Source organism: Choloepus didactylus, chromosome 1, assembly GCF_015220235.1.
Source record: "Choloepus didactylus isolate mChoDid1 chromosome 1, mChoDid1.pri, whole genome shotgun sequence".
Lineage (NCBI taxonomy): Eukaryota > Metazoa > Chordata > Mammalia > Pilosa > Megalonychidae > Choloepus > Choloepus didactylus.
In genome coordinates, this window is record NC_051307.1 from 204933740 (window position 1) to 204959029 (window position 25290).

Below are 25290 nucleotides of genomic sequence, written 5' to 3' on the forward strand. Positions count from 1 at the left end.
GTCCCCGCATCTCTGGGAAAGACAATGCTCACCTGGCACAGCGGACCCAGTTGATGTGCTGGCTCAGGGAGAACAGGAATTTCTGGCGATGAGTGGACCACACCTTGATGGTCTTGTCATCAGAAGCCGTCACAAAGGACTGGCCATCGTTGCAGAAGTGGACGCTCCTCACTGTAGCCGTGTGCGCGCGGAACATAGTCGACTCACCTTTGCTGCGGGGACAGGAATCTGGGGTCAGGAAACCCACAGCAATGCTACAGGGGCCAACAAGCGAACCAAAGTGCTCCCCCATCCTCAGGCACCCCTTCCAAAGTCAGTTCAGGCCTGAGTGCCCTGGTCCCCAAAAAGAGAAGCCTGAGTCTTCCCCACAGGAGCAGAGCACTGCCCTCCCACCCGCCCTTGTGCAATCAGCCCCAGGCACTGGAATTCCTTCAAGGAAGGCTGAGGTCAGCTCAGAATCCTTCTTCCAACCCTGAGGGGAAGGCCCCAACTGAAACCCCAGGCCTCTGCTAGCACCTCCTCAGAAATTGGGTGGACATCCCACTGTAACCAGTCCAGAGAGCCGGGACAGGGGACCAGGTGGGGTCAGCTCTGGCACCAGGGCCCCAGCCTCAGACAAGACCCTCAAAGTTCTAACTCACACATTGGGTACCCAGATGCGGACAGTCTTGTCACGGGAGCCCGAGGCAAGCAGGTGCCCCGAGGGGGAGAAGTGCACACAGGTGACGGCGTCCTTGTGACCCACGAAGCGGTAGGCACGTGACTGAGGTTTCATGTTCCAAACCATGAGGCACGAGTCCATGGAGCCACTGGCTGAGGAGAGTGGGTGATGCTGTGACCCTTGGCTCTAGAGGGCCTCTAGTTTCCACCTCTTAACCTATAGCATACCATGCGGCCAGCAGCCTCTGGCAGGGAGAGGACCTTGACCATGGGATGAAAGGGCAAGCCTCATCTAAAGAAAGCAAGAAAGTCACAGCCATGGCAGCTGTGTCTGAACCCCCAAGCAGCCAGGGAAGGGGGAGTACCCAGATGCTGCACAAGGGCAGTGGGGGTGGGGGATGCCTAGCTCTGCTCAGCATCCTTCTTGTTGGCAACAAGAAGCTGTACCCATATTACTGCGGACAGCAGAATCGATAAAGACACAAGAAAAGGAGCCACTGTTTAGGGTCCATTCCACAGGCCAGATCCAAAAGGTGGCTGGGGTGTGCAGGGAAGAGCCCAGAACCCCAGTCCCACCCTCACAGGCTGTGTGACTACAGCAAAGTTCCTAACCTCTCTGAGCCTTGTAGTCATCACATGTAAAACAGAGCTCATGAAGCCCAGCACTCGGAGAGTGGGCAGACTGAGGTCAGATGGCAGAGCTAGACAGAGCACCTGTGCCCTCAGGGTGCTTTGCTCTCCCACCCCGACCCTGGTGGAAACTCGGCCTTCTCAGCTCATAACCCAGTGCTTGGGACAAGCTGCCTCCTCTTACCCAGCTGTTTTGTGTTGAGACTGAAGTCCACACAGGTAACTGCATCTCGGTGGCCCTTAAAATGCCGCTCCAGTGAAGGGTCATCCTAGGGGAAAGCCAGGATCAAATGTGGGAAGCTTAGGTGAGGAAGGAGCTTCCCGGGGGGGAAGGGGGGAGCAAGATTTTTCCTACAACAGTAGGAAGCATGATCTTATATGTAGAAAATCCCAAGGGATCCACTAAAAACTATTAGAACGAATGAACACGTTCAACAAAGTTCCAAAATTCAACATCCATATATAAAAATTAGTCAATTGTATTTCTATATACTAGCAATGAACCCCCAAAATAAAAGAAAACAATTCCATTTATAATAGCATCAAGAAGAATAAAATACTTAGGAATAAATTTAACAAGAAAAATGTAAGACATTGTGGTTTGGAGCTGTATGTATCCCAGAAAAACATGTTCTTAAACTTACTCCATTCCCGTGGGTGTGAATTCATTAAGTAGGACATTTTGATGAGGTTACTTCAGTTAAGGTGTGACCCAGCCCAATCAAGAATAGGTCGTAATCCTATTAGGAGTGCCTTATAAGCAGAATGAAATTCAGACAGAGAGAAAGCCACAGGACCCAGAAAAGAACTGAGAAGTCAAGGGAGACCGACATGTGCACTGCCATAAGACAGAGGATCCAAGGACCAAGGATCACCAGCAGCCAGCCCCAGAATGCCAGTCTTGGGGGAGAAACCCTTGTCTTGATGATGCCTTGATTTGGACTTTTTCCTGACCTCAAAACCATGAACCATTAAATTCTCATCTTTTTTAACTAACCCATTGCATGGTATTTGCTTGACCAGCCCAAGAAACTAAAACAGATGAGTACAGTGAAGACAACAAAATATCACTGAAAAAAATTAAAGACTACTTAGATAAATGGAGAGACAGCCCATGCTTCTTGTCTGGAAGACTTAATATTGTCAAGACGGCAATAGTCCCCCAATTGATCTACAGATTCAAAACAATCCCTAGCAATATCTCAGCAGCCTTTTCAGCAGACATTGAAAAACTAATTCTAAAATTCATATGAAAATCCAAGATACCCAGAATAGCAAAATCTATCCTGAAAAAGAACAAGGTTGGACTTCTGGGAAGACTGCAGACTGGGTAAGGCGGACCAAACTTCTACTCCATGAAGGAAATGAGAGAGGAGCCAGAGGACACCTGGGGACTGAGGTTTCGGGGTATGCATAGCCATAGGGGGACTCCTGTAGTACCTAGTGGGGACATGGATGGAAAGGCAGAGAGACTGCACCTCAAGGAACGGGGTTAGTTTGTTAGGCCAGGACCGACAGCAGCGAGACGGATGCAAGGCAAGGGAGAGAGCAGAGGCTCTCCACTCCCGCACACCAACCTTAACAATTAACTGTGGAGATAATCCTCCAGATAATCCTCCACAGCCACACAACCAGGAGCTTCCATGAGGGAACGTGCGAGACAGCAGATGAGTACTGACCACATTTACTCTCCCAACACGGAAGTCCAGGGGGTGTACAGGCAAAAATCAGGGAAAGGAGAGGGCGCCACATGGAAGCATTAGGACTCCCTCCCACACCCCACAGGCTTGCGGGCACACGGCAGGCAGGAAGCAGGGCATATTTGAACTGGAGGGTGCCTTTGAGTGGGTTCCCTCCTGAACTGCACAATGCCCACATCACACCCCCAAGACAGGCAGTCCCCAGTGTACACAGAGAACTGGTGCGCTGATTGGAATCTCACCGAATACTGACCCTGCCCAGGGCATGGGAGAAGTTCGGGGAAGGCTGGCTTGAGAGTGACAGGTGGCCCAAGAGTGCCATCTGCTGGTAGGGCAGGGAAAATGCATCCCAGCAAGCTATACCTCTGCCAAATTATAAATAAATGCTCAAATAATCCTGTATTTCCCAAAATAATCTTACCACGATAAGCAAAAGCCCCAAAGCCAACAGACAATCATAAAGTACCTGAAGAAACAAGAAGATATGGACAAGCAAAAGGAACAAATTAAAAAGTCAGAAGGGACACAAAATTTGGAGCAATTAATTAAAGAAGTACACACAAATCTCGAAAATAACTTCAACAAGATGGCTAAAGACAAAAAGGACATCAAGAAGACTACAAGAGCATAAAGAAGAATTTGAAAGAGTAAATTTAAAAATAGCAGATCTTATGGAAATAAAAGATGCTATTGATCAAATTAAAAATATATTAGAGCCTCAGCGGCAAGGACAGCCATAGATCAGGTGACCAAGACCAAGTATTTATCTGAGGGACCCACTTCACCTCCCTGGGAAGTGAACACAACTCCAACAGCAATCCTGAGCTACAGTCATTCAATGAGATGAAAGATTTATTTGGATAATGGAAGGTGCACAGAAGTCCAGAAACCAAGGAAATCGAGTTCCAGCAAAAGCACTTGCTAAAACTAACCCTTGGAGACCTGAATGTTCTCAATGAGCTTGGAAAGAGTGGGCCCTGCCAGGGTCACAGTGCTGAGGTTTTAAAACTCTTTAAAACATTGCACAGGACCAGACAACAAGTTTTTAAAAATGATGCCAGAGCATGAGAAGCAGCCAGAATTAAGACAAATGAAGAATTCAAAAATAATAAAAGTGAAACTTCTAAGAAAATAGAGCAGCTAATGAAAATAGGTTCTGATGTTGAACTGTTTCTCAGAACATGTGTTATACAAGGTATTCACACAGACCATAATACACTGAAACCGGTTCCTAGGAAGGACCTTCTTATAGAAAATGTGCCCTATTGCAATGTGCCAACTCAGAAGCAATAAATTTTCTAGGATAAAATCAAATCTTTGTACTTTTTAATTTTAAAACATATCACTTTGGCAAATATATATATGTGTGTGTGTGTGTATATACATATATACACACAAGAGACAAACATCAGATTTGAAAAGGCAGAAGAACAGATAAATGAACTAGAGGACAAGGCAACTGAATACGAATAGACAAATGAACAAATGGGGTAAACAATCGAAAAATTTGAAACGGATCTCAGGGAAATGATGGATAACATAAAGAGAACAAATATAAGAATCACTAGGGTCCCAGAAGGAGAAGAGCAAAGGGCTCAGAAGAGTTGTTCAAGACATAGTTGGGAAAACTTCCCAACCCTTCTAAACAACATAAATAAGCAAATCAAAGATGCCCAACAACCTCCAAATAGAATAAATCCAAAAAAACCACTCCAAGACATATACTGATCAGATTGTCAAATGCTGAAGAGAAGGAGAAAGTTCTGAAAGCAGCACAAGAGAAGCAAGTCACCACATACAAGGGAAATAACCAACATAAGACTAAGTACTGACTACTCAGCAGGCACCATGGAAGCAAGAAGGCAGTGGTAAGATGAATTTAAGACTCTCAAAGAGAAAAACTGCCAGCCAAGAATTCTTTTTTTTTTAAAGAGGGTATTCATTGGCTTTTTTAAAATTCATTTTTATTGAGATATATTCACATACCATGCAGTCATACAAAGCATACATTCAATTGTTCACAGTACCACTATATAGTTGTGCGTTCATCACCAAAATGAATTTTTGAACATTTTCATTACCACACACACAAAAATAATAAAAATTAAAATTACAGTGAAAAAGAACAATTAAAGGAAAAAAGAACACTGGGTGCCTTTTTTTTTGCCCCCATTTTTCTACTCATCCATTCATATGCTGGACAAAGGGGAGTGTGGCCCATATGGCTTTCCCAATCACATCGTCAACCCTCATAAGCTACATTTTTATACAATCGTCCTCAAGATTCATGGGTTCTGGGTTGTAGTTTGACGGTTTCAGGTATTTACTGCTAGCTATTCCAATTCATTAGAACCTAAAAAGGGTTGTCTATATTGTGCGTAAGAGTGCCCATCAGAAAGACCTCTCGGCTCCTTTTGGAATCTCTCAGCCACTGAAACTTATTTCATTTCACATCCCCCTTTTGGTCAAGGAGATGTTCTCCATCCCACAATGCCAGGTCTAGATTCCTTCCCAGGAGTCATATTCCATGTTGCCAGGGAGTTTCACTCCCCTGGATGTCAGATCCCACGAAGGGGGGGCAGCCAAGAATTCTTTATCCAGCAAAGCTCTCCTTCAAAATTGAGGGAGAGTTTAAAATTGTCATACAATAACAAATGGTGAGAGAATTTGCTAACAAGAGACCTGCCCGCAAGAAATATTAAAGGGAGCTCTACCAGCAGAGAAAAAAAAAGGAAAGAGAGGTCTAGAGAAGGGCACAAAACTGAAGAGTATTTGTAACAGTAACTTAAAGGAAAGAAAGAAAGGGACAAAATAGATCTGACAACTACAAATCAAAGGATAAGATGGCTGGTTCAACAACTCCCTTCATAGTAATAACTTTGAATATGAATGAATTAAACTCTCCAATTAAAAGATACACACTGGTAGAACAGATTAAAAAGTATGACCCCTCAATACACTGTTTACAAGAGACTCATCTTAGACCCTGCAACACAAAGAGACTGTAAGTGAAAGGATGAGAAAAAATATTCTACGCAAGCTGCAACCAAAAGAAAGCAGGGGTAGCTATACTAATATCAGATGAAATAGAGTTTAAATGCAAAGATGTTATAAGAGACAAAGAAGGACACTATAAATTAATAAAGGGAAGAATTCATCAAAAAGAAATAACAATCATAAGTGTTTATGTACCCAATCAAGGAGCTCCAAAATACATGAGACAAACAATGACTAAACTGAAGGGAGCAATAGATACATCTACAATAATTGTGGGAGACTTCAATTTACCACTCTCTTCTATAGACAGAACAATTAGACAGAGGACCAAAAAGGAAATTGAGAACCTAAACAATATGATAAATGAATTAGATGTAGCAGACATATCGATCCTTACATCCCAAAGTATCAGGATATACATTCTTCTCAGATGCCCATGGATGTTTTCCAGGATAGATCATATTCTGGGGCAAAAACAAGTCTTAATAAACTTAAAAAGACTGAAATTATTTATAGCACATTCCCAGACCATAACGGAATGCAACTAGCAATCAACAACCACCAAAGAACCAGATCTTTCACAAATATATGGAAGTTAAATAACACATTCCTAAACAACCAGTGGGTCAAAGAAGAGATTGCAAGAGAAGTAGATAAATATCTAGAGAAGAATGAAAACGAGAGCACAACATATCAAAACCTGTGGGATGCAGCGAAGGCAGTACAGAGGGGGAAATTTATAGCTCTAAATGCATACATCAAAAAGCAAGAAAGAGCTAAAACCAAAGACCTAATCGAACAACCGAAGAGGCTAGAGGAAGATCAGCAAACTAAACCTAAAGCAAATAGAAGATATAAGAAATAACAAAGATTAAAGTAGAAATAAATGAGCTGGAAAACAAAAGAACAATCAAGAGAATAAATAAAATCAGCAGTTGGTTCTTTGAGAAGACCAACAAGATTGACAGACCCTTAGCTAGACTGACAAAGTAAAAAAGAGAGATGACCCAAATAAACAGAATCAGAAATGAGAATGGAATAATTACTATGGATCCGGAAGAAATTTAAAAAATAAAATCATAAGAGGATACTATGAACAACTGTATGCCAACAAACTAGACAATTTAGAGGAAATGGACAATTTTTTGGAAACACACGAACAACCTACACTGACCCAGGAAGAAACAAGATCTCAACAAATGAATCACAAGCAAAGCGATCCAATCAGTCATCAAAGATCTACCTACAAATAAAAGCCCAGGGCCAGATGGCTTCATAGGGGAATTTTACCAAACTTTCCAAAAAGAATTGACACCATTACTGCTCAAACTCTTTCAAAAATTGAAGGAAAAGGAACAAATCCTAACTCATTTTATGTAGCTTATATCACTCTGATACCAAAACCAGATAAAAACACTGCAAAAAAGGAAAACTAGGCCAACCTCCCTAATGAATATAGATGCAAAAACACTTGCAAATCAAAGCCAAAGGCACATTAAAAAAATTATACACCACAACCAAGTGGGGTTGATTCCTGACATGCATGGGTGGTTCAACATAAGAAAACCAATCAATGTAATACAACACATTAACAAATAAAAAGGAAAAATCAAATGATCATCTCAATAAATGCTGAAAAAAGCAGAATCTCTTTTTGGTAAAAACACTTCAAAGGTAGGAACTGAAGGAAATTACCTCAATATGATAAACAGCATATAAGAAAAACCCATAGCCAGCATAGTACCCAATGGTGAGACTAAAAGCCTTCCCCCTAAGATCGGGAACAAGACAAGGATGCCCGCTGTCACCACTATTATTCAACATTGGGCTAGAAGTTCTAGCCAGAGCAATTTGGCAAGACAAAGAAATAAAAGGCATCCAAATTGGAAAGGAAGAAGTAAAACTGTTATTATTTGCAGATGATATGATCTTATATTTGGAAATTGCAATTTCATTTCTCAGTATATACCCAGAAGATCTGAAAGCAGTGACACAAACAGATATTTGCACTCCAATGTTCATAGAAGCATGGTTCACAATTGCCAAGAGATGGAAATAATCCAAATGACCTTCAACAGATGAGTGGATAAACAAAATGTGGTATACACACACTGTGGAATACCATGCAGCAGTAAGAAGGAATGAGGTCATGAAACATATGACAACATGAATGAACCTTGAAGACATGATGCTGAGTGAAATAAGCCAGACACAAAAGGAGAGATATTGTATGTTGCCATTAATGTGAACTCTGTGAAAAACATAAAATAAGCGTCTTATAATGTAGAATATAGGGGACCTAAAGATAGACAGAAGCTAGTGAAGGGGGAACAATAATCTAATGTGTACAGATATGATAATGAGGGTGATCTTAATGGTCAGATGTGACCATGGTTCATTAATGGGATTATAAATATCAGTGAAGCATTGAAGGCAAACATGTTTGTAAATGGTTGTTTAAAGGCATGTAACACAGAGTAGCACTACAAACCTAAATAAGTGTTAGTATGATATACTTATATGGTATGACACTGGTGCAGAGGGTTAACAACAGAGTGGTATGGAAAAACTACCCATTACATATTAAAGACTATATTTAATAGGAATATCTTACCAACTCTACACTAAGGCTGGGATGAATAATTAGCAGCTGATAAGAACTCTGGGATGTATTATGTTATGATAATTGTTTAAAGTTGGGAGTGATGATGATTGCACAACTAAGTAAAGATAATGTAAGAAACTGACCATTTATCTTGGGATAGAATATATACTAAGTGAAGTTAGGAACCCACTACTTAATAAATCAAGCCCTCAACTTGAGGCTTACTCGTGTGAAATTTAGGGTTGTAAATAAGAGGCTGAGCCCTCATATAATTATGCCTAAGAGGCACCTCCAGGGAACCTCTTTTATTGCTCAGATGTCGCCTTTCTCTCTCTAAGCCCAACTCAGCAAATGAATGCAATAACCTACCCCACAACGAGGGACATGACTCTCAGGGGAATTAATCTCCCTGGCAATGTGGGGCACGACTCCCAGGAGGGAACCTGGTCCTGGCAGCAAGAGACTGAAAATTCCTACTTGACCAAAAGGGGGAAAAAGAAAGATAACAAGCTGAAGTCACAGTACCTAAGAGATCCCCAATAGAGTCAAGAGGCTATCCTGGAGGTTTCTCTTATGCAAGCTCCAGCTAGACATCCTAAATGGCCACAGTATGCAATGCCCTTATCAAAAGTAGTACCCAAATACCTAAGCCCATACCTGAGATTCTATAAAATATGCACTCACTAAGTTTTATCTTTCAGAAACTTGATTAGTGTTCCTATACCTGACAAGTTCTAAAACCCAGAGGCAACACCCTCTTTAAGATCAACAATCAGATGCAGCCCCCTTCCGCATACTGTCGACACTCCCTTTCAATATGAACAAGTTTGGGTGCTCACTGCCTAGACATCTCTGAAGATGGGAAAGAGCTCAAGTGAGAGGAAGAGGTAGCAAGAAACAAGACCAGATGGAGTAACAGAAGTCTATGAATACTGAAACTTTATATAATTATATATATATTTTTATAGATGCTGGGGTGTTGGAATGGCTGGAAGGAGGTAAATGACATGGTGGAACTGTAGCCTATAGCATCCTTTGGGATTTGCTCTAGACCTGCTTGTTGAATTGTGCCTTGAAGGTCTTCACCTTTCTGTATATACCTTCTATTGCATAATAGGCAAGGGCTGGCTTCTGGAAGATGGCGGTTAGGAGAGACAGGGCAAAAAAACACCTCCGTGAAAAGTACTAGATAGAAGCCAGAAAGTGACCTAGAACACCAGTTCCAGTGATGCACCAGCTGAACAAGGTCTGCTAAATCCACAGGGACTGTGCACTTGGTGAAACAGGGAGTGTGCATTCTGAAATGAGTGAGTAAGCCTGCTGAATACCCGGCAGCCACGCTGCGGTGTGGGGAAACCATGGGTTGGTGTTTGGAGTCTGTGCAAGTTTGAATATATTGTGTCCCCCAAATGCCATTATCTTTGATGTAATCTTGTGTGGGCAGACATTATCAGTGCTGATTAGATTGAAATTCTTTGAGTGTTTTCATGGAGATGTGCCCCACCCAACTGTGGGTGATGACTCTGATTGGATAATTTCCATGGAGGTGTTGGCCCGCCCATTGGGTGGGTCTGAATTAAATTACTGGCGCACTATTTAAGATCAGACAGAAGGAACGAGCTTGTTACAGCCAAGAGGGACACTTTGAAGAAAGCAAAGGAGCTGCAGATGAGAGACAGTTTGAAGACGGCCATTGAAAGCAGACTCTTGCTCTGGAGAAGCTAAGAGAGGACAAATACCCCAAGTGCAATTAAGAGTGACATTTTTGAGGAACTGCAGCCTAGAGAGGAACGTTCTGGGAGAAAGCCATTTTGAAACCAGAACTTTGGAGCAGACACCAGCCACGTGCCTTCGCAGCTAACAGAGGTTTTCCGGACACCATTGGCCATCCTTCAGTGAAGGTACCCAACTGCTGATGTGTTACCCTGGACACTTTATGGCCTTAAGACTGTAACTGTGTAACCAAATAAACCCCCTTTTATAAAAGCCAAGCCATTCCGATGTTTTGCATTCTGGCAGAATTAGCAAACTAGAACATAGTCGGACTAGTTTTTTTTAAAAAACCCAAAAGCAGCTGCAGATATGGCAGCAAAAACCACACAGTGAAGTGCGGCAGGAGCGGTGTCCCCACGACCTGTGGGTACGCCTCAATATCTGGCATGGATGACAGCCTTTCGCGCACCCACTGCTAATTGTCTTGGAGCGAGGAAGGCAGAGGTGAGCCAAAAGGGGAAAAAAACCACGAGCTTTACAGCCATCTTCCCGGCTAGCTGGGAACGCTCCTGCCCAGTGCCGGTGCCACAGCCCAGAGCTGCACCAAACAACCCAGTGCAATGGGAAGTGTTTCCAGCAATGCGCACACACACCACAATATCGGGCATGGACAATAGCCTTTTGCGCACCCACAGCTAACTGTCCTGGAACTAGGAAGGCAGAGCTGTGTGAAAAGGGGAAAATTAACACACCCCATACAGCCATCCTTTCAATGGGCTGGGAACGCCCCTACACTGCCCTGAAGCCCAGAACTTCCCTTGAGGGATAGCCCACACCTGTGACATAGCAGTCTTCCCTGAGCAGAGGCCCTAGGAGGACACGGCTTGGAAGAGGGACCCACTCAGAAGTCCTAGGGACCATACACCAATACCAAGGACCTGTGGATCAGCGGCAGAGACAAACTGTGACGAGACTGAACGGAAGGTTTAGACTCTTGCAACAGCCTTAAATCTCCAGGAACACCTGGGAGGTTTGATTGTTAAAGCTGCCCTGCCACCCTAACCGCTCAGACACATGCCCCACATTCAGAGCAGACAACACCAACTACACACACAAACTTGGGGCACCAGTTGGACCCCCACAGGAATCAGACCCCCACACACCACAAAAACAAAGTTGGAGAAGACTGGCTTGAGGGGAATAGGTGGCTCATGGATGCCACCTGCTGGTTAGTTAGAGAAAGTGTACTCCACCAGGCTGTAGATCTGACAAATCAGAGATGAGTCTTTGAATTAGCCTACATATCCTAAAAGAATCCTATCAAGTTAAGCAAATGCCAAGAGGCCAAAAACAACAGAAAATTTTAAAGCATATGAAAAAAACAGACGATATGGATAACCCAAGCCCAAACACCCAAATCAAAATATCAGAGAAGACGATGCAGTACGTACAGCAATTAATCAAAGAACTAAAGACAAACAAGCACAGGATATAAAGGACATGAAGAAGACCCTAGAAGAGCATAAAGAAGAAATTGCAAGAGTAAATTAAAAAATAAATGATCTTATGGAAATAAAAGAAACTGTTGACCACATTAAAAAGATTCTGGATACTCATAGTACAAGACTAGAGGAAGCTGAACACGAATCAGCAACCTCAAGGACCACAGAATGGAAAATGACAAAACAAAAGAAAGAATGGGGAAAAAAATCAAAAAAATAGAAATGGACCTCAGAGATATGACAGATAATATAAAACATCCAAATAAAAGACTTACTGGTGTTCCAGAAGGGGAAGAGAAGGGTAAAGGTCTAGAAAGAGTATTCAAACAAATTGTTGGGGAAAACTTCCCAAACCTTCTACACAACATAAATACACAAATCATAAATGTCCAGCAAACTCCAAATAGAATAAATCCAAATAAACCCACTCCAAGACATATTCTGATCAGACTCTCAAATACTGAAGAGAAGGAGCAAGTTCTGAAAGCAGCAAGAAACAAGCAATTCACCATATATAAAGGAAACAACATAAGACTAAGTAGTGACTACTCAGCAGCCTCCATGAAGGCGAGAAGGCAGTGGCATGACATATTAAAAATTCTGAGAGAGAAAAATTTCCAACCAAGAATTCTTTACCCAGCAAAGCTCTCCTTCAAATTTGCGGGAGAGCTTAAATTTTTCACAGACAAAAAAATGCTGAGAGATTTTGCTAAAAAGAGACGTGCTCTACTTCAGATACTAAAGGGAGCCCTACCGACAAAGAAACAAAGAAAGGAGAGAGAGAGATGGAGAAGGTTCAGTACTGAAGAGATTCAGTATTGCTTCATTAAAGGACAATAAGAGAGAGAGAAAAAAACTATATCTGACAAACAGACCAAAGGATAGGATGGCTGATTGAAGAAATGCCTTCACAGTAATAAGGTTGAATGTAAATGGATTAAACTCCCCAATTAAAAGATATAGACTGGCAGAATGGATCAAAAAATATGAACCATCAGTATGTTGCATACAAGAGACTCATCTTAGACACAGGGACAAAAAGAAATTGAAAGTGAAAGGATGGACTGAGTTCTCCAACTGAATCCCACAAGAATCATTTCCCCACACACTGCGAGGACAAGGTGGAGAACTGACTTGAGGGGTATAGGTGACTCACAGACGCCATTTGCTGGGTAGTTAGAGAAAGTGTACACCACCAAACTGTGTTTCTGAAAAATTACATTGGGATCTTCTTTTTTACAACGTGAAAGAACCCTATCAAGCAAAGCAAATGCCAAGAGGCCAAAAACAACAGAAAATTTTAATGCATATGATAAAACCAGATGATATGGAGAATCCAATTCCAAACACCCAATTCAAAATATCAAAAGACAAACAGTACTTGGCACAATTAATCAAAGAACTACAATCGAGGAATGAAAACATGGCAAAGGATTTAAAGGACATCAAAAAGACCATGGCCCAGGATATAAGCGACATAAAGAAGACCCTAGAAGAGCATAAAGAAGACATTGCAAGAGTAAATAAAAAAATAGAAGATCTTATGGAAATAAAAGAAACTGCTGGCCAAATTAAAAAGACTCTGGATATTCACAATATAAGATTAGAGGAAGTTGAACAACGTCTCAGTGTCCAAGAAGTCCACAGAACAGAAAATGAAGGAACAAAAGAAAGAATGGAGAAAAAATCGAAAAAATCGAAATGGATCTCAGGGATACAACAGATAAAATAAAACATCCAAACTTAAGACTCACTGGTGTCCCAGAAGGAGAAGAGAAGGTAAAGGTCTAGAAAGAGTATTCAAAGAAATTGTTGGGGAAAACGTCCCCAACCTTCTACACAATATAAATACACAAAGCATAAATGCCCAGCAAACTCCAAATAGAATAAATCCAAATAAACCCACTCCAAGACATATTCTGATCAGACTCTCAAATACTGAAGAGAAGGGGCAAGTTCTGAAAGTAGCAAGAGAAAAGCAATTCACCACATACAAAGGCAACAACATAAGACTAAGTTGTGACTACTCAGCGGCCACCATGGAGGTGAGAAGGCAGTGGCATGACATATTTAAAATTCTGAGAGAGAAAAATTTCCAACCAAGAATACTTTATCCAGCAAAACTCTCCTTCAAATTTGAGTGAGAGCTTAAATTTTTCACAGACAAAAAAAATGCTGAGAGGTTTTGCTAATAAAAAACTGCCCTACTTCAGATATTCAGATATTAAAGGGAGCCCTACCGACAGAGAAACAAAGAAAGGAGAAAGAGATATAGAGAATTTTAACAGACATATATAGAACCTTAAAACCCAAATCACCGGGACACTCATTTTTCTCTAGTGATCACGGATCTTTCTCCAGAAGGCACATAAGCTGGGACATAAAACAAGCCACAAGAAATTAAAAAAAAAAAAAAATTGAATATACTCAAAGCACATTCTCTAACCACAATGGAATACAAATAGAAGTCAATAATTTTTGAACTGTAACTCCAATATTTACTTCCTACATGATATAAAATACACAAACTCTAATGACAAATCAGTGGTTTTGAACTCAATGTAAAATATGTAATTTTAGACAACTATATAAAGGTGGGGGAATGGAGGAGTATAGGAACATAGTTTATGTGTCCTATTGAAGTGAAGGTGGTATCAAAGAAAAATAAGATTGTTATGGATTTAAGAGGTTTATTTTAAGCCCCACAGTAAACACAAAGAAATTATCAGAGAATATGACCATAGAGATGAAAAGTAGAGTTTGGGTTAAGAGAAATGGGGGAAGGGGCAATGGGGAGTTAAGAAATGAGTGTAGAGTTGCTGTTTGAGGTGAAGGGAAATTTCTAGTAATGGATGGTGGGAAAGAGCATTACAACATTCTAAAGGTGATTAACCCCACTAACGGAATGCTAGGGAGGGGGTGGAATGGGAAGACTTAGGCTGTATACATGTTTCCACAATTGAAAAAAAAAAAAAAAAAAGACAGTCTAAATAGATGACAATTGAATGCCAAGGATGAACCTGGATGGGATTGGAGGATGGAGGACAGGAGGCTCAAAGGGACACAGCTGAGACATAAGGAAAAGGAAATATAGAATGTAAGCTTTGTATCACTGTTGAATCTCTTGTACTTCCTAGCTGTGCTTAATGGGATTGCATAAAAGAATGTTCTTGTTCATGGGAAGTGTATATGTGAATTACAGTGTTTGTTCAAGGATGTGTGCAGCTAGCTCTCATATGTTAAGAAGACAGAGCAATAGATGATGGATGATAGACAGGGAGGGAAAGAAATAGCGATGTGACAGCATGTTAAAGTTGGTGGATTGGGCTATTGGGGGAGGGGGGTCAGGGTATGATGGCGTTCTGTGTATGGGGTTAGTATTGTTTTTGCAACTGTTCCTATAACTTTGAATTTATTTCAAAATAAAAAATTTAAAAAATTTAAAAAATTTAAAAAAAAGAAAGTGAAAGGATGGAAAAAAAATATTTCATGCAAGCTACAGCCAAAAGAAAGCAGGAGTAGCAATATTAATCTCAGATAAAATAGACTTTAAATGCAAGGATGTTATGAGAGACAAAGAAGGCCACTACATACTAATAAAATTGGCAATTCAACAAGAAGAAATAACAATCATAAATGTTTATGTACCCAATCAAGTTGCCACAAAATACACGAGACAAACACTGGCAAAACTAAAGGAAGCAATTGCTGTTTCCACAATAATTGTGGGAGACTTCAACACATCACTGTCTCCTACAGATAGATTAACCAGACAGAAGACCAATAAGGAAATTGAAAACCTAAACAATCTCATAAATGAATTGGATTTAACAGACATATATAGAACATTACATCCCAAATCACCAGGATACACATTCTTCTCTAGTGCTCACAGAACTTTCTCCAGAATAGACCATATGCTGGGACATAAAACAAGCCTCAATAAATTTTTAAAAAATTGAAATTATTCAAAGCACATTCTCTGACCACAATGGAATACAATTAGAAGTCAATAACCATCAGAGACTTAGAAAATTCACAAATACCTGGAGGTTAAACAACACACTCCTAAACAATCAGTGGATTAAAGAAGAAATAGCAAGAGAAATTGCTAAATATACAGAAACAAATGAAAATGAGAACACAACACAACAAAACCTATAGGATGCAGCAAAAGCGGTACTGAGGAGGAGATTTATAGCACTAAACGCATACATCAAAAAGGAAGAAAGAGCTAAAATCAAAGAACTAACAAAGCAACTGAAGAAGCTAGAAAATGAACAGCAAACTAATCCTAAACAAAGTAGAAGAAAAGAAATAACAAAGATTAAAGCAGAAATAAATGACATAGAGAACAACAACAAAAAAACAAAACAAAAGAGAGACTAAATAACACCAAAAGTTGGTTCCTTGAGAAGACCAACAAGATAGACAAGCCCCTAGCTAGAATGACAAAATCAAAAAGAGAGAAGACCCATAGAAACAAAATAATGGAGAAAGGTGACATTACTGCGGATCCCGAAGAAATTTTTTAAAAAACCATAAGAGGATACTATGAACAACTGTATGCCAACAGACTGGATAATGTAGAGGAAATGGACAATTTCCTGGAAACATATGAACAACCTAGACTGACCAGAGAAGAAACAGAAGACCTCAACCAACCAATCACAAGCAAAGAGATCCAATCAATCATCAAAAAACTTCCCACAAATAAATGCCAAGGGCCAGATGGCTTCACAGGGGAATTCTACCAAACTTTCCAAAAAGAACTGACACCAATCTTACTTAAACTCTTTCCAAACACTGAAGAAAATGGAATACTACCTACCACATTTATGAAGCTAACATCAATCTAATACCAAAACCAGGCAAAGATGCCACAAAAAAGGAAAACTACAGGCCAGTCTCCCTAATGAATATAGATGCAAAAATTCTCAACAAAATACTTGCAAATCGACTCCAAAGATACATTAAAAAAATCATACACCATGACCAAGTGGGGTTCATTCCAGGCATGCAAGGATGGTTCAACATAAGAAAATCAATCAATGTATTACAACACGTTACCAAATCAAAAGAGAAAAATCAAATAATCACCTCAACAGATGCTAAAAAAGCATTCGACAAAATCCAACATCCCTTTTTGATAAAAACGCTTCAAAAGGTAGGAATTGAAGGAAACTTCCTCAATATGATAAAGAGCATATATAAAAAACCCACAGCCAGCATAGTAGTCAAGGGTGAGAGACTGAAAGCCTTCCCTCTAAGATCAGGAATGAGACAAGGATGCCCACTGTCACCATGTTATTCAACATTGTGCTAGAAGTGCTAGCCAGGGCAATATGGCAAGACAAAGAAATAAAAGGCATCCAAATTGGAAAGGAAGAAGTAAACTATCATTATTTGCAGATGATATGAACTTATATCTGGAAAACCCTGAGAAATCAATGATACAGCTATGAGAGCTAATAAACAAATTTAGCAAAGTAGTGGGATACAAGATCAATCCACATAAGTCAGCAATGCTTCTATATGCTAGAAATGAACGAACTGAAGAGACACTCAAGAAAAAGATACCATTTACAATAGCAACTAAAAAAATCAAGTACCTAGGAATAAACTTAACCAAAGATGTAAAAGACCTATACAAAGAAAACTACATAACTCTACTAAAAGAAATAGAAAGGGACCTTAAAAGATGGAAAAGTATTCCATGTTCATGGATAGGAAGGCTAAATGTCATTAAGATGTCAATTCTACCCAAACTCATCTACAGAGTCATTGCAATTCCAATCAAAATTCCAACAACCCACTTTGCAGACTTGGAAAAGCTAGTTATCAAATTTATTTGGAAAGGGAAGATGCCTCGAATTGCTAAAAACACTCTAAAAAAGAAAAACAAAGTGGGAGACTTACACTTCCTGACTTTGAAGCTTATTATAAAGCCACAGTAGTCAAAACAACATGGTACTGGCACAAAGATAGATATATTGATCAGCGGAATTGCAAATTCAGAGATAGACCCCCAGAACTACACCTGACTGATCTTTGATAAGGCCCCCAAAACCAATGAACTGGGACGTAACAAGTCTTTTCAACAAATGGGGCCGGGAGAGTTGGATATCCATATCCAAAACGATGAAAGAAGACCCCTACCTCACACCCTACGCAAAAATTAACTCAAAGTGGATCAAAGACCTCAATATAAAAGACAATACCACAAAACTCCTAGAAGATAATGCAGGGAGACATCTTCAAGACCTTGTATTAGGAGGTCACTTCCTAGACCTTACACCCAAAGCATAAGGAACAAAGGAAAAAAATAGATAAATGGGAACTCCTCAAACTTAGAAGTTTCTGTACCTCAAAGGAATTTGTCAAAAAGGTGAAGAGGCAGTCAACTCAATGGGAAAAAATTTTTGGAAACAACGTATCTGACCAAAGACTGATATCTTGCATATATAAAGAAATCCTACAACTCAATGACAATAGTACAGACAGCCCAATTATAAAATGAGCAAAAGATATGAAGAGACAGTTCTCTGAAGGGGAAATACAAATGGCCTAGAAACACATGAAAAACTGTTCAGCTTCACTAGCTATTAGAGAGATGCAAATTAAGACCACAATGAGATACCATCTAACACCAATTAGGATGGCTGCCATTAAACAAACAGGAAACTACAAATGCCGGAGATGATGTGGAGAAATTGGAACTCATTCATTGTTGGTGGGACTGTATAATGGTTCAGCCACTCTGGAAGACAGTCTGGCAGTTCCTTAGAAAACTAGATACAGAGTTACCTTTCGATCCAGCAATTGCAATTCTTGGTATATACCTGGAAAATCTGAAAGCAGTGACATGAACAGATATCTGCACACCAATGTTCATAGCAGGATTATTCACTACTGCCAAGAGATGGCAACAACCCACATGTCCTTCAACAGATGAGCGGATAAATAAAATGGTATATACACATGTTGGAATACTACGCGGCAGTTAAGAAGGAACGATGTCGTGAAACATATGACAACTTGGATGAAACTTGAAGACATAATGCTGAGCGAAATAAGCCAGGCACAAAAAGAGAAATATTATATGCTACCACTAATGTGAACATTGAAAAATGTAAAATAAATGGTTTATAATGTAGAATTTAGGGGACCTAGCGATAGAGAGCAATTAGTGAAGGGGGAACAATAACCCAATAAGAACAGATAAGCTATCGTGGATAAATTTAACATTCTGGGAATGCCCAGGAATGATTATGGTTTGTTAATTTCTGGTGGGTATGGTAGGTACAAGTCCACAGAAATGTTGCTATATTAGGTTACTTTCTTAGAGTAGAGTAGGAACATGTTGGAAGTAAAGTAGTTATTTTAGGTTAGTTGTCTTTTTCTTATTCCCTTATTTTGGTTTGTTTGAAAAGTTTTTTATTGTCTTTTTTTTTAAATTTTTTTATATAGTTAATAGTTAATTAAAAAAAAAATGAAAAAAATATGCAGAGCCCCCCTGAGGAGTTGGGGGAGAATGCAATGGTGTTGGGCTTCCCCACCTGGATGGTTGCTGATGTTCTCACAGACACTGGGGACTGGTGGTTTGATGGGCTGAGCCCTCAATCACGGGACGTGCCTTTGGGAAGACTGTTACTGCAAAGGAAAGGCTAGGCCTGCTTATAATTGTGCCTAAGTGTCTCTTCCTGAATGCCTCTTTGTTGCTCAGATGTGGCCCTCTCTCTCTAGCTAAGCTAACTTGGCAGGTGAAATCACTGCCTCCCCCCCCACATGGGATCTGATACCCAGGGGTGTAAATCCCCGTGGCAACGTGGAATATGACTCCCAGGGAGGAATCTATACCTGGCATCGTGGGATGGAGAACACCTTCTTGACCAAAAGGGGGATGTGAAATGAAATGAAATAAGTTTCACTGGCTGAGAGATTCCAAAGGGAACTGAGAGGTCACTCTGGTGGGCACTCTTATGCACAATACAGTTAACCCTTTTTAGGTTCTAATGACTTGCAATAGCTAGCAGTAAATATCTGAAACTGTCAAACAACAACCCAGAACCCTTGAATCTTGGGGACAATTGTATAAAAATGTAGCTTATATAGAATAAATCCAAATAAACCCACTCCGAGACATATTCTGATCAGATTCTCAAATACTGAAGAGAAGGAGCAAGTTCTGAAAGCAGCAAGGGAAAAGCAATTCACCACATACAAAGGCAACAACATAAGACTAAGTTGTGACTGCTCAGCGGCCACCATGGAGGTGAGAAGGCAGTGGCATGACATGTTTAAAATTCTGAAAGAGAAAAATTTCCAACCAAGAATACTTTATCCAGCAAAACTCTCCTTCAAATTTGAGTGAGAGCTTAAATTCTTCACAGACAAACAAATGCTGAGAGAGTTTGCCAATAAAAGACCTGCCCTACTTCAGATACTAAAGAGAGCCCTACCAACAGAGAAACAAAGAAAGGAGAAAGAGATATAGAGAATTTTAACAGACATATATAGTATCTTACATCTCAAATCACCAGGACACTTATTTTTCTCTAGTGATCACGGATCTTTCTCCAGACGGGACCATAAGCTGGGACATAAAACAAGCCACAAGAAATTAAAAAAAAAAAAAATTGAATATACTCAAAGCACATTCTCCAACCACAATGGAATACAAATAGAAGTCAATAATTCAATAACTCCACTATTTACTTCCTACATGATATAAAATACACAAACTCTAATGACAAATCAGTGGTTTTGAACTCAATGTAAAATATGTAATTTTAGACAACTATATAAAGGTGGGGGAATGGAGGAGTATAGGAACATAGTTTATGTGTCCTATTGAAGTGAAGGTGGTATCAAAGAAAAACAAGATTATTATGGATTTAAGAGGTTAATTTTAAGCCCCACAGTAAACACAAAGAAATTAACAGAGAATATGACCATAGAGATGAAAAGTAGAGTATGGGTTAAGAGAAATGGGGGAAGGGGCAATGGGGAGTTAAGAAATGAGTGTAGGGTTGCTGTTTAAGGCGAAGGGAAATTTCTAGTAATGGATGGTGGGAAAGAGCATACAACATTCTAAATATGATTAATCCCACTAATGGAAGGCTAGGGAGGGGGTGGGATGGGAAGATTTAGGCTGTATATATGTTTCCACAACCGAAAAAAAAAAAAAAGTCTAAATAGATGACAACTGAATGCCAAGGATGAACTTGGATGGGACTGGAGGATGGAGGACAGGTGGCTCAAAGGGACACAGTTGAGACATAAGGAAAAGGAAATATAGAATATAAGCTTTGTATCATTGTTGAATCTATTGGACTTCTCAGCTGCGCTTAATGGGATTGCATAAAAGAATGTTCTTGTTCATGGGAAGTGTATACATGAATTATAGTGTTTGTTCAAGGATGTGTGCAGCTAGCTCTCATATGTCCAGAAGACAGAGCAATAGATGATGGATGATAGGAAGGGAGGGAGGGAAAGAAATAGAGATGTGACAGCATGTTAAAGTTAGTGGATTGAGCTATTGGGGGAGGGGAGTCAGGGTATGATGGAATTCTGTGTATGGGGCTAGTATTGTTTTTGCAACTGTTCCTATAACTTTGAATTTATTTCAAAATTTAAAAAAAATGTAGCTTATGAGGGGTGACAATGTGATTGGGAAAGCCATGTGTGCTCACACTCCCCTTTGTCCAGTGTATGGATGGATGAGTAGAAAAATGGAGGCAAAAAAAAGAAAAAAAAAAGGCACCCAGGGTTCTTTTTTACTTTAATTGTTCTTTTTCACTTTAATTTTTATTCTTATTTCTTTTGTGTGTGTGGTAATGAAACTATTCAAAAATTAATTTTGGTGATGAACCCACAACTATATAATAGTACTGTGAACAACTGATTGTACACTTTATATGACTGCATGGTATGTGACTATACCTCAATAAAATTGAATTAAAAAAATAGGCAAGGGACTGAAACTGTGGAACTGTAATTCCTAATAATTTTTTAAATTACCTATATAACGGCTTGTTGAGCTACACATCAAGAGTTGACACCTTTCTGTACGTACGTTATATTTTACAATAATGGAAATGGCTGAAGTTGTGGAACTGTGACCCATGACATTCTCTGAAATTTGCTGTCTAACCCCTGGTTAAATCATACTTTGAAAGTTATCACTTATATATATGTTAAAGTTCACAGAAAAAAGAAAAGAAAAAAATTAACTCAAAATGGATCAAAGACCTAAATGTAAGAACTAAAACTGTTAAACTCTTAAAAGAAAACAGGGGTAAATTTTTGTATCCTTGGATCAGGCAATGATTTCTTCTTACATATGACACCAAAAGCACAAGTGACAAAAGAAAAAATGGATAAACTGGATTTCATCAGAAGTTAAAATGTCTGTTCATCAAAGAACACTATCAAGGAAGTGAAAAGGCAACCTACCAAATGGTAGAAAATATTTGAAAATCACTGATCTGTTAAGGGTCTAGAATCCAGAATTTATATTAAAAAAATCTCATTCCCCTCAACCATAAAAAGATAAACAACCCAATTAAAAAGTGGACAAAGGACTTGAATAGACACTTATCTAAAGAATTACAGATTGCCAATAAACACATGCAAAGATGCTCAACATCATTTGTCATTAGGGAAATGCAAATCAAAACCACAAAGATACCACTTCACATACACTAAGACGTCTGTAATCAAAAAGAACCAATAATGACAAGTGTTAGTGAGGATGTGGAGAAATTAGAACCCTTATACGCTGCTGGTGGGAATGTAACATGGTATAGCAACTTGGAAAACAATTGAGCAGTTCCTGAAAAGTTTAAACATTCAGTTACCATATGACCTGGCAATTCTACTCCTAGGTATATATCCAAGAGAACTGAAAACATATAATCACACAAAAATTTGTATACAAATGTTCGTAAGTGCATTATTCATAAGAGCCCCAAAGTGGACATAACCCAAATGTCCATCAACTGATGAAAAGATACACAAAATACAGTGTATCCATACAACGGAATATTATTCAGCTATAAAAAGGACTGAAGTAAGGATGAACATGGATGAACTTGAAAACATTATCCTAAGTGAAAGAAGCCAAATACAACAGGCCATAAACTGTATGATTCATATGAATGTCCAGAACAGACAAAGCCATAGGGACAGAAAGCAGATTAGTGGGCCAGGGACTTAGGGGAAGGGAGAAATGGAGAATGTCTGCCACTGTGTACCAGGGTTCTCTTTGGGATTAGACAGTGGAATTAGACAGCGGTGATGGTTGCACAACACTGTGAATATTCTAAATGCCACTGAACTATACACTTTTCAAGGGTGAATTTTATGCTATGTGAACTATTATCTCAAAAAAAAGTTATTGTTTAAAAAATGTCCCACTCCTACCCTCAGGACTCAGATCCCATCCCTCAATCCCACTGCAGAAGGGCCAGTGAACCAAGGGTAGGCTCTAGACAGGCTCTCAGTGGCAGAGCTGCTGCCACGACCACAATCTTCACTCCACCCAACATTAGAGAAGGGTCTTTGAGGGAAATGCTTGGGAAGACATGGGAGAGAACATTCTGGCGACTCTCTCCAACCCACAGCAGATCGTGTCTCAGCACTTTAAGGGTTATATCCCAGCCCTCTTAACATTCTACCCCAGGTCTCCCACCCCACTCCACAAACCTCAGAAACTTCAAAGAAGCATCTTGGGGGCCCCTGGGAGACTTCTCTTGGGAAAGGATGCCCTTAGGGCAGAAGAAGGCTTCCGCCACCACCCAGAGTTGTGCCCAGAACAAAGGCCTAGTGGCTCCGTGCCCAGCTCCATTCCCCAAACGCCTGACGCCAGCTGTCAACAACAGGGGACAGTGGCAGCTGGGGAACCTCCCAACAGAGCAGCACCCACCCAAGGCTGTCACCTGAGCCTCCCTCAGTGTGCAGAGGCAAGTTCAGGTCCACCCGAGGAAGGTGTTCCAATATCCCCTCCTCCAATCCCACAGGCTCTATGGTTCCCTGTGTGTAAGCCTCATCTCCCCCAGGGAATATAACCACCCTGGGAGGTGTGGGGTTTGTGGGGAGCGCAATAGATTGGGGGTCAAAAGGCTCGGATCCTAGTCTGGGCCCCCTGCCCAAGTCACCAGACGCCTGAAGAGGCCACAGGCCTCCACCCAGTCTCTCTGACTCTCCACCAGGCCAGAGGGCAGGGAGGTTCCAAGCAACCTGGCAAAAAGAAGTGAGCCTTGGAATGCTACCCTCTGGCCTTTGGCGGAGCCTGGGACTCAAAGAAGGCAACCCAGCGGCCTGCTCTTCCCCCCGTGGGCAGGCTGTGCCCTCATCAACCCCTCCATCCAGCCGTCTGCTGCTCACGGCTGAGAGATTGAGGCCAGAGAGGCCTCAGATCACATCAAGTCGGCCGTGCTGTGTCTCCCACAGCAAACCCTGGGATCAGGAACTGGTTTGTAGTCCCTGTAGGCCCCGGCGGGGAGAGTAAGACCCAGGAGTCCGCAGCCGGAAAAGACTTACCGGGCAGGGCATGGCCATGGCGGGACCGGAGGAGCCCGAGGAGCCGGAGCTGCCCGCGGCCGCTGCCGTTGCTGCCAGTTCAGTTTCCGCGCCCCAACTGCCGCCAATAGCAACGCGAGGCGCGCTGTCGCGCCCCGCCCACAGCAATTAAAGGCGAGGAGGTGCCGCAGCTTTTTGTCCCCCGACCGGAAGCAAAAGTATTCTCGGTTTGCGCGCCCAGCCCCGCAAGGCCGGTCAGCCCACGGACGGCGTAGCCAGAGATTTCTGTCCGCCAGCAATCATTTCTCCTGAGAAATTAAAAAGCTATGGACGAGGTGGCTCTCTCCCACCGGCCCATCGCCCGGCCAAGCAGACGGTGAGCACAGCTTTCTGGGAAATGTAGTTTCGAGCCGCCAGCATCCTTCTATCTGCCGGAAGGTGGAACTACGTTTCCCGAGATGCCCTGAGAGCGGGGCTGGGTTTGGCAGCCGAAGCAAGGGCCTTAAGGATACCGGAAATGCAGGACACGTGGGTCACTGTGTTTGTGTTGCCTTAAAGCAGCCGCACGCGCGCGGCTGTTATTTTTCTGGAGACTCTGTTCACAACGAATTATTCGCCCCTCGGGAACCCTTTTAAGCCTTTTAAGCACTTAAAACACGGTTGATATAAAAGAACTCGAGACACTCGGAAGCATATCCATTTGGTCTGGAGAACTAGATTAGAATCCCAGCCCTTGTCCTGATTCGCTGTGTGACCTCAGAAAAAAACGCTTCAGCTCCGTAGGTCTCAGTTTCCCCATTTGTAATATGAGGGAGTGTGAAATGACCCGGCCCTCTCTGGATCCGTCATCTTAAGAAACTCTTATAAATTACATGCTTAAAAACAGAAGGCAATCCAGGAGCCTGTCCACCAGAGGTCGTCCCTATTCACTTCCTGCCCTTTGCATGCCCAGAGAGTA

At 41.1% G+C, this 25290-nt stretch overlaps 1 protein-coding gene and 1 pseudogene across 2 annotated transcripts in view; one reads left to right on the forward strand and one right to left on the reverse strand.

Annotated features, from left to right (window-relative positions):
- POC1A (POC1 centriolar protein A) overlaps positions 1-24691 on the reverse strand; it is a 111125-nt gene extending 86434 nt beyond the window's left edge. The window contains exons 1-4 of one of the 2 annotated variants that reach the window (XM_037797615.1): positions 24354-24691; positions 1475-1559; positions 642-813; positions 33-212 (exon numbers count right to left, since the gene is read on the reverse strand). In XM_037797615.1, coding sequence (XP_037653543.1) covers positions 33-212; positions 642-813; positions 1475-1559; positions 24354-24371 — 455 coding nt within the window. In that variant the 5' untranslated portion in view covers positions 24372-24691. Of the gene's footprint in view, positions 1-32; positions 213-641; positions 814-1474; positions 1560-24353 lie in introns of those variants that run through there. The other variant, XM_037797620.1, reaches the window with a different exon arrangement.
- Positions 3159-4283, forward strand: LOC119510201 (annotated as a pseudogene).
- Positions 24692-25290: the final 599 nt, after the last annotated feature.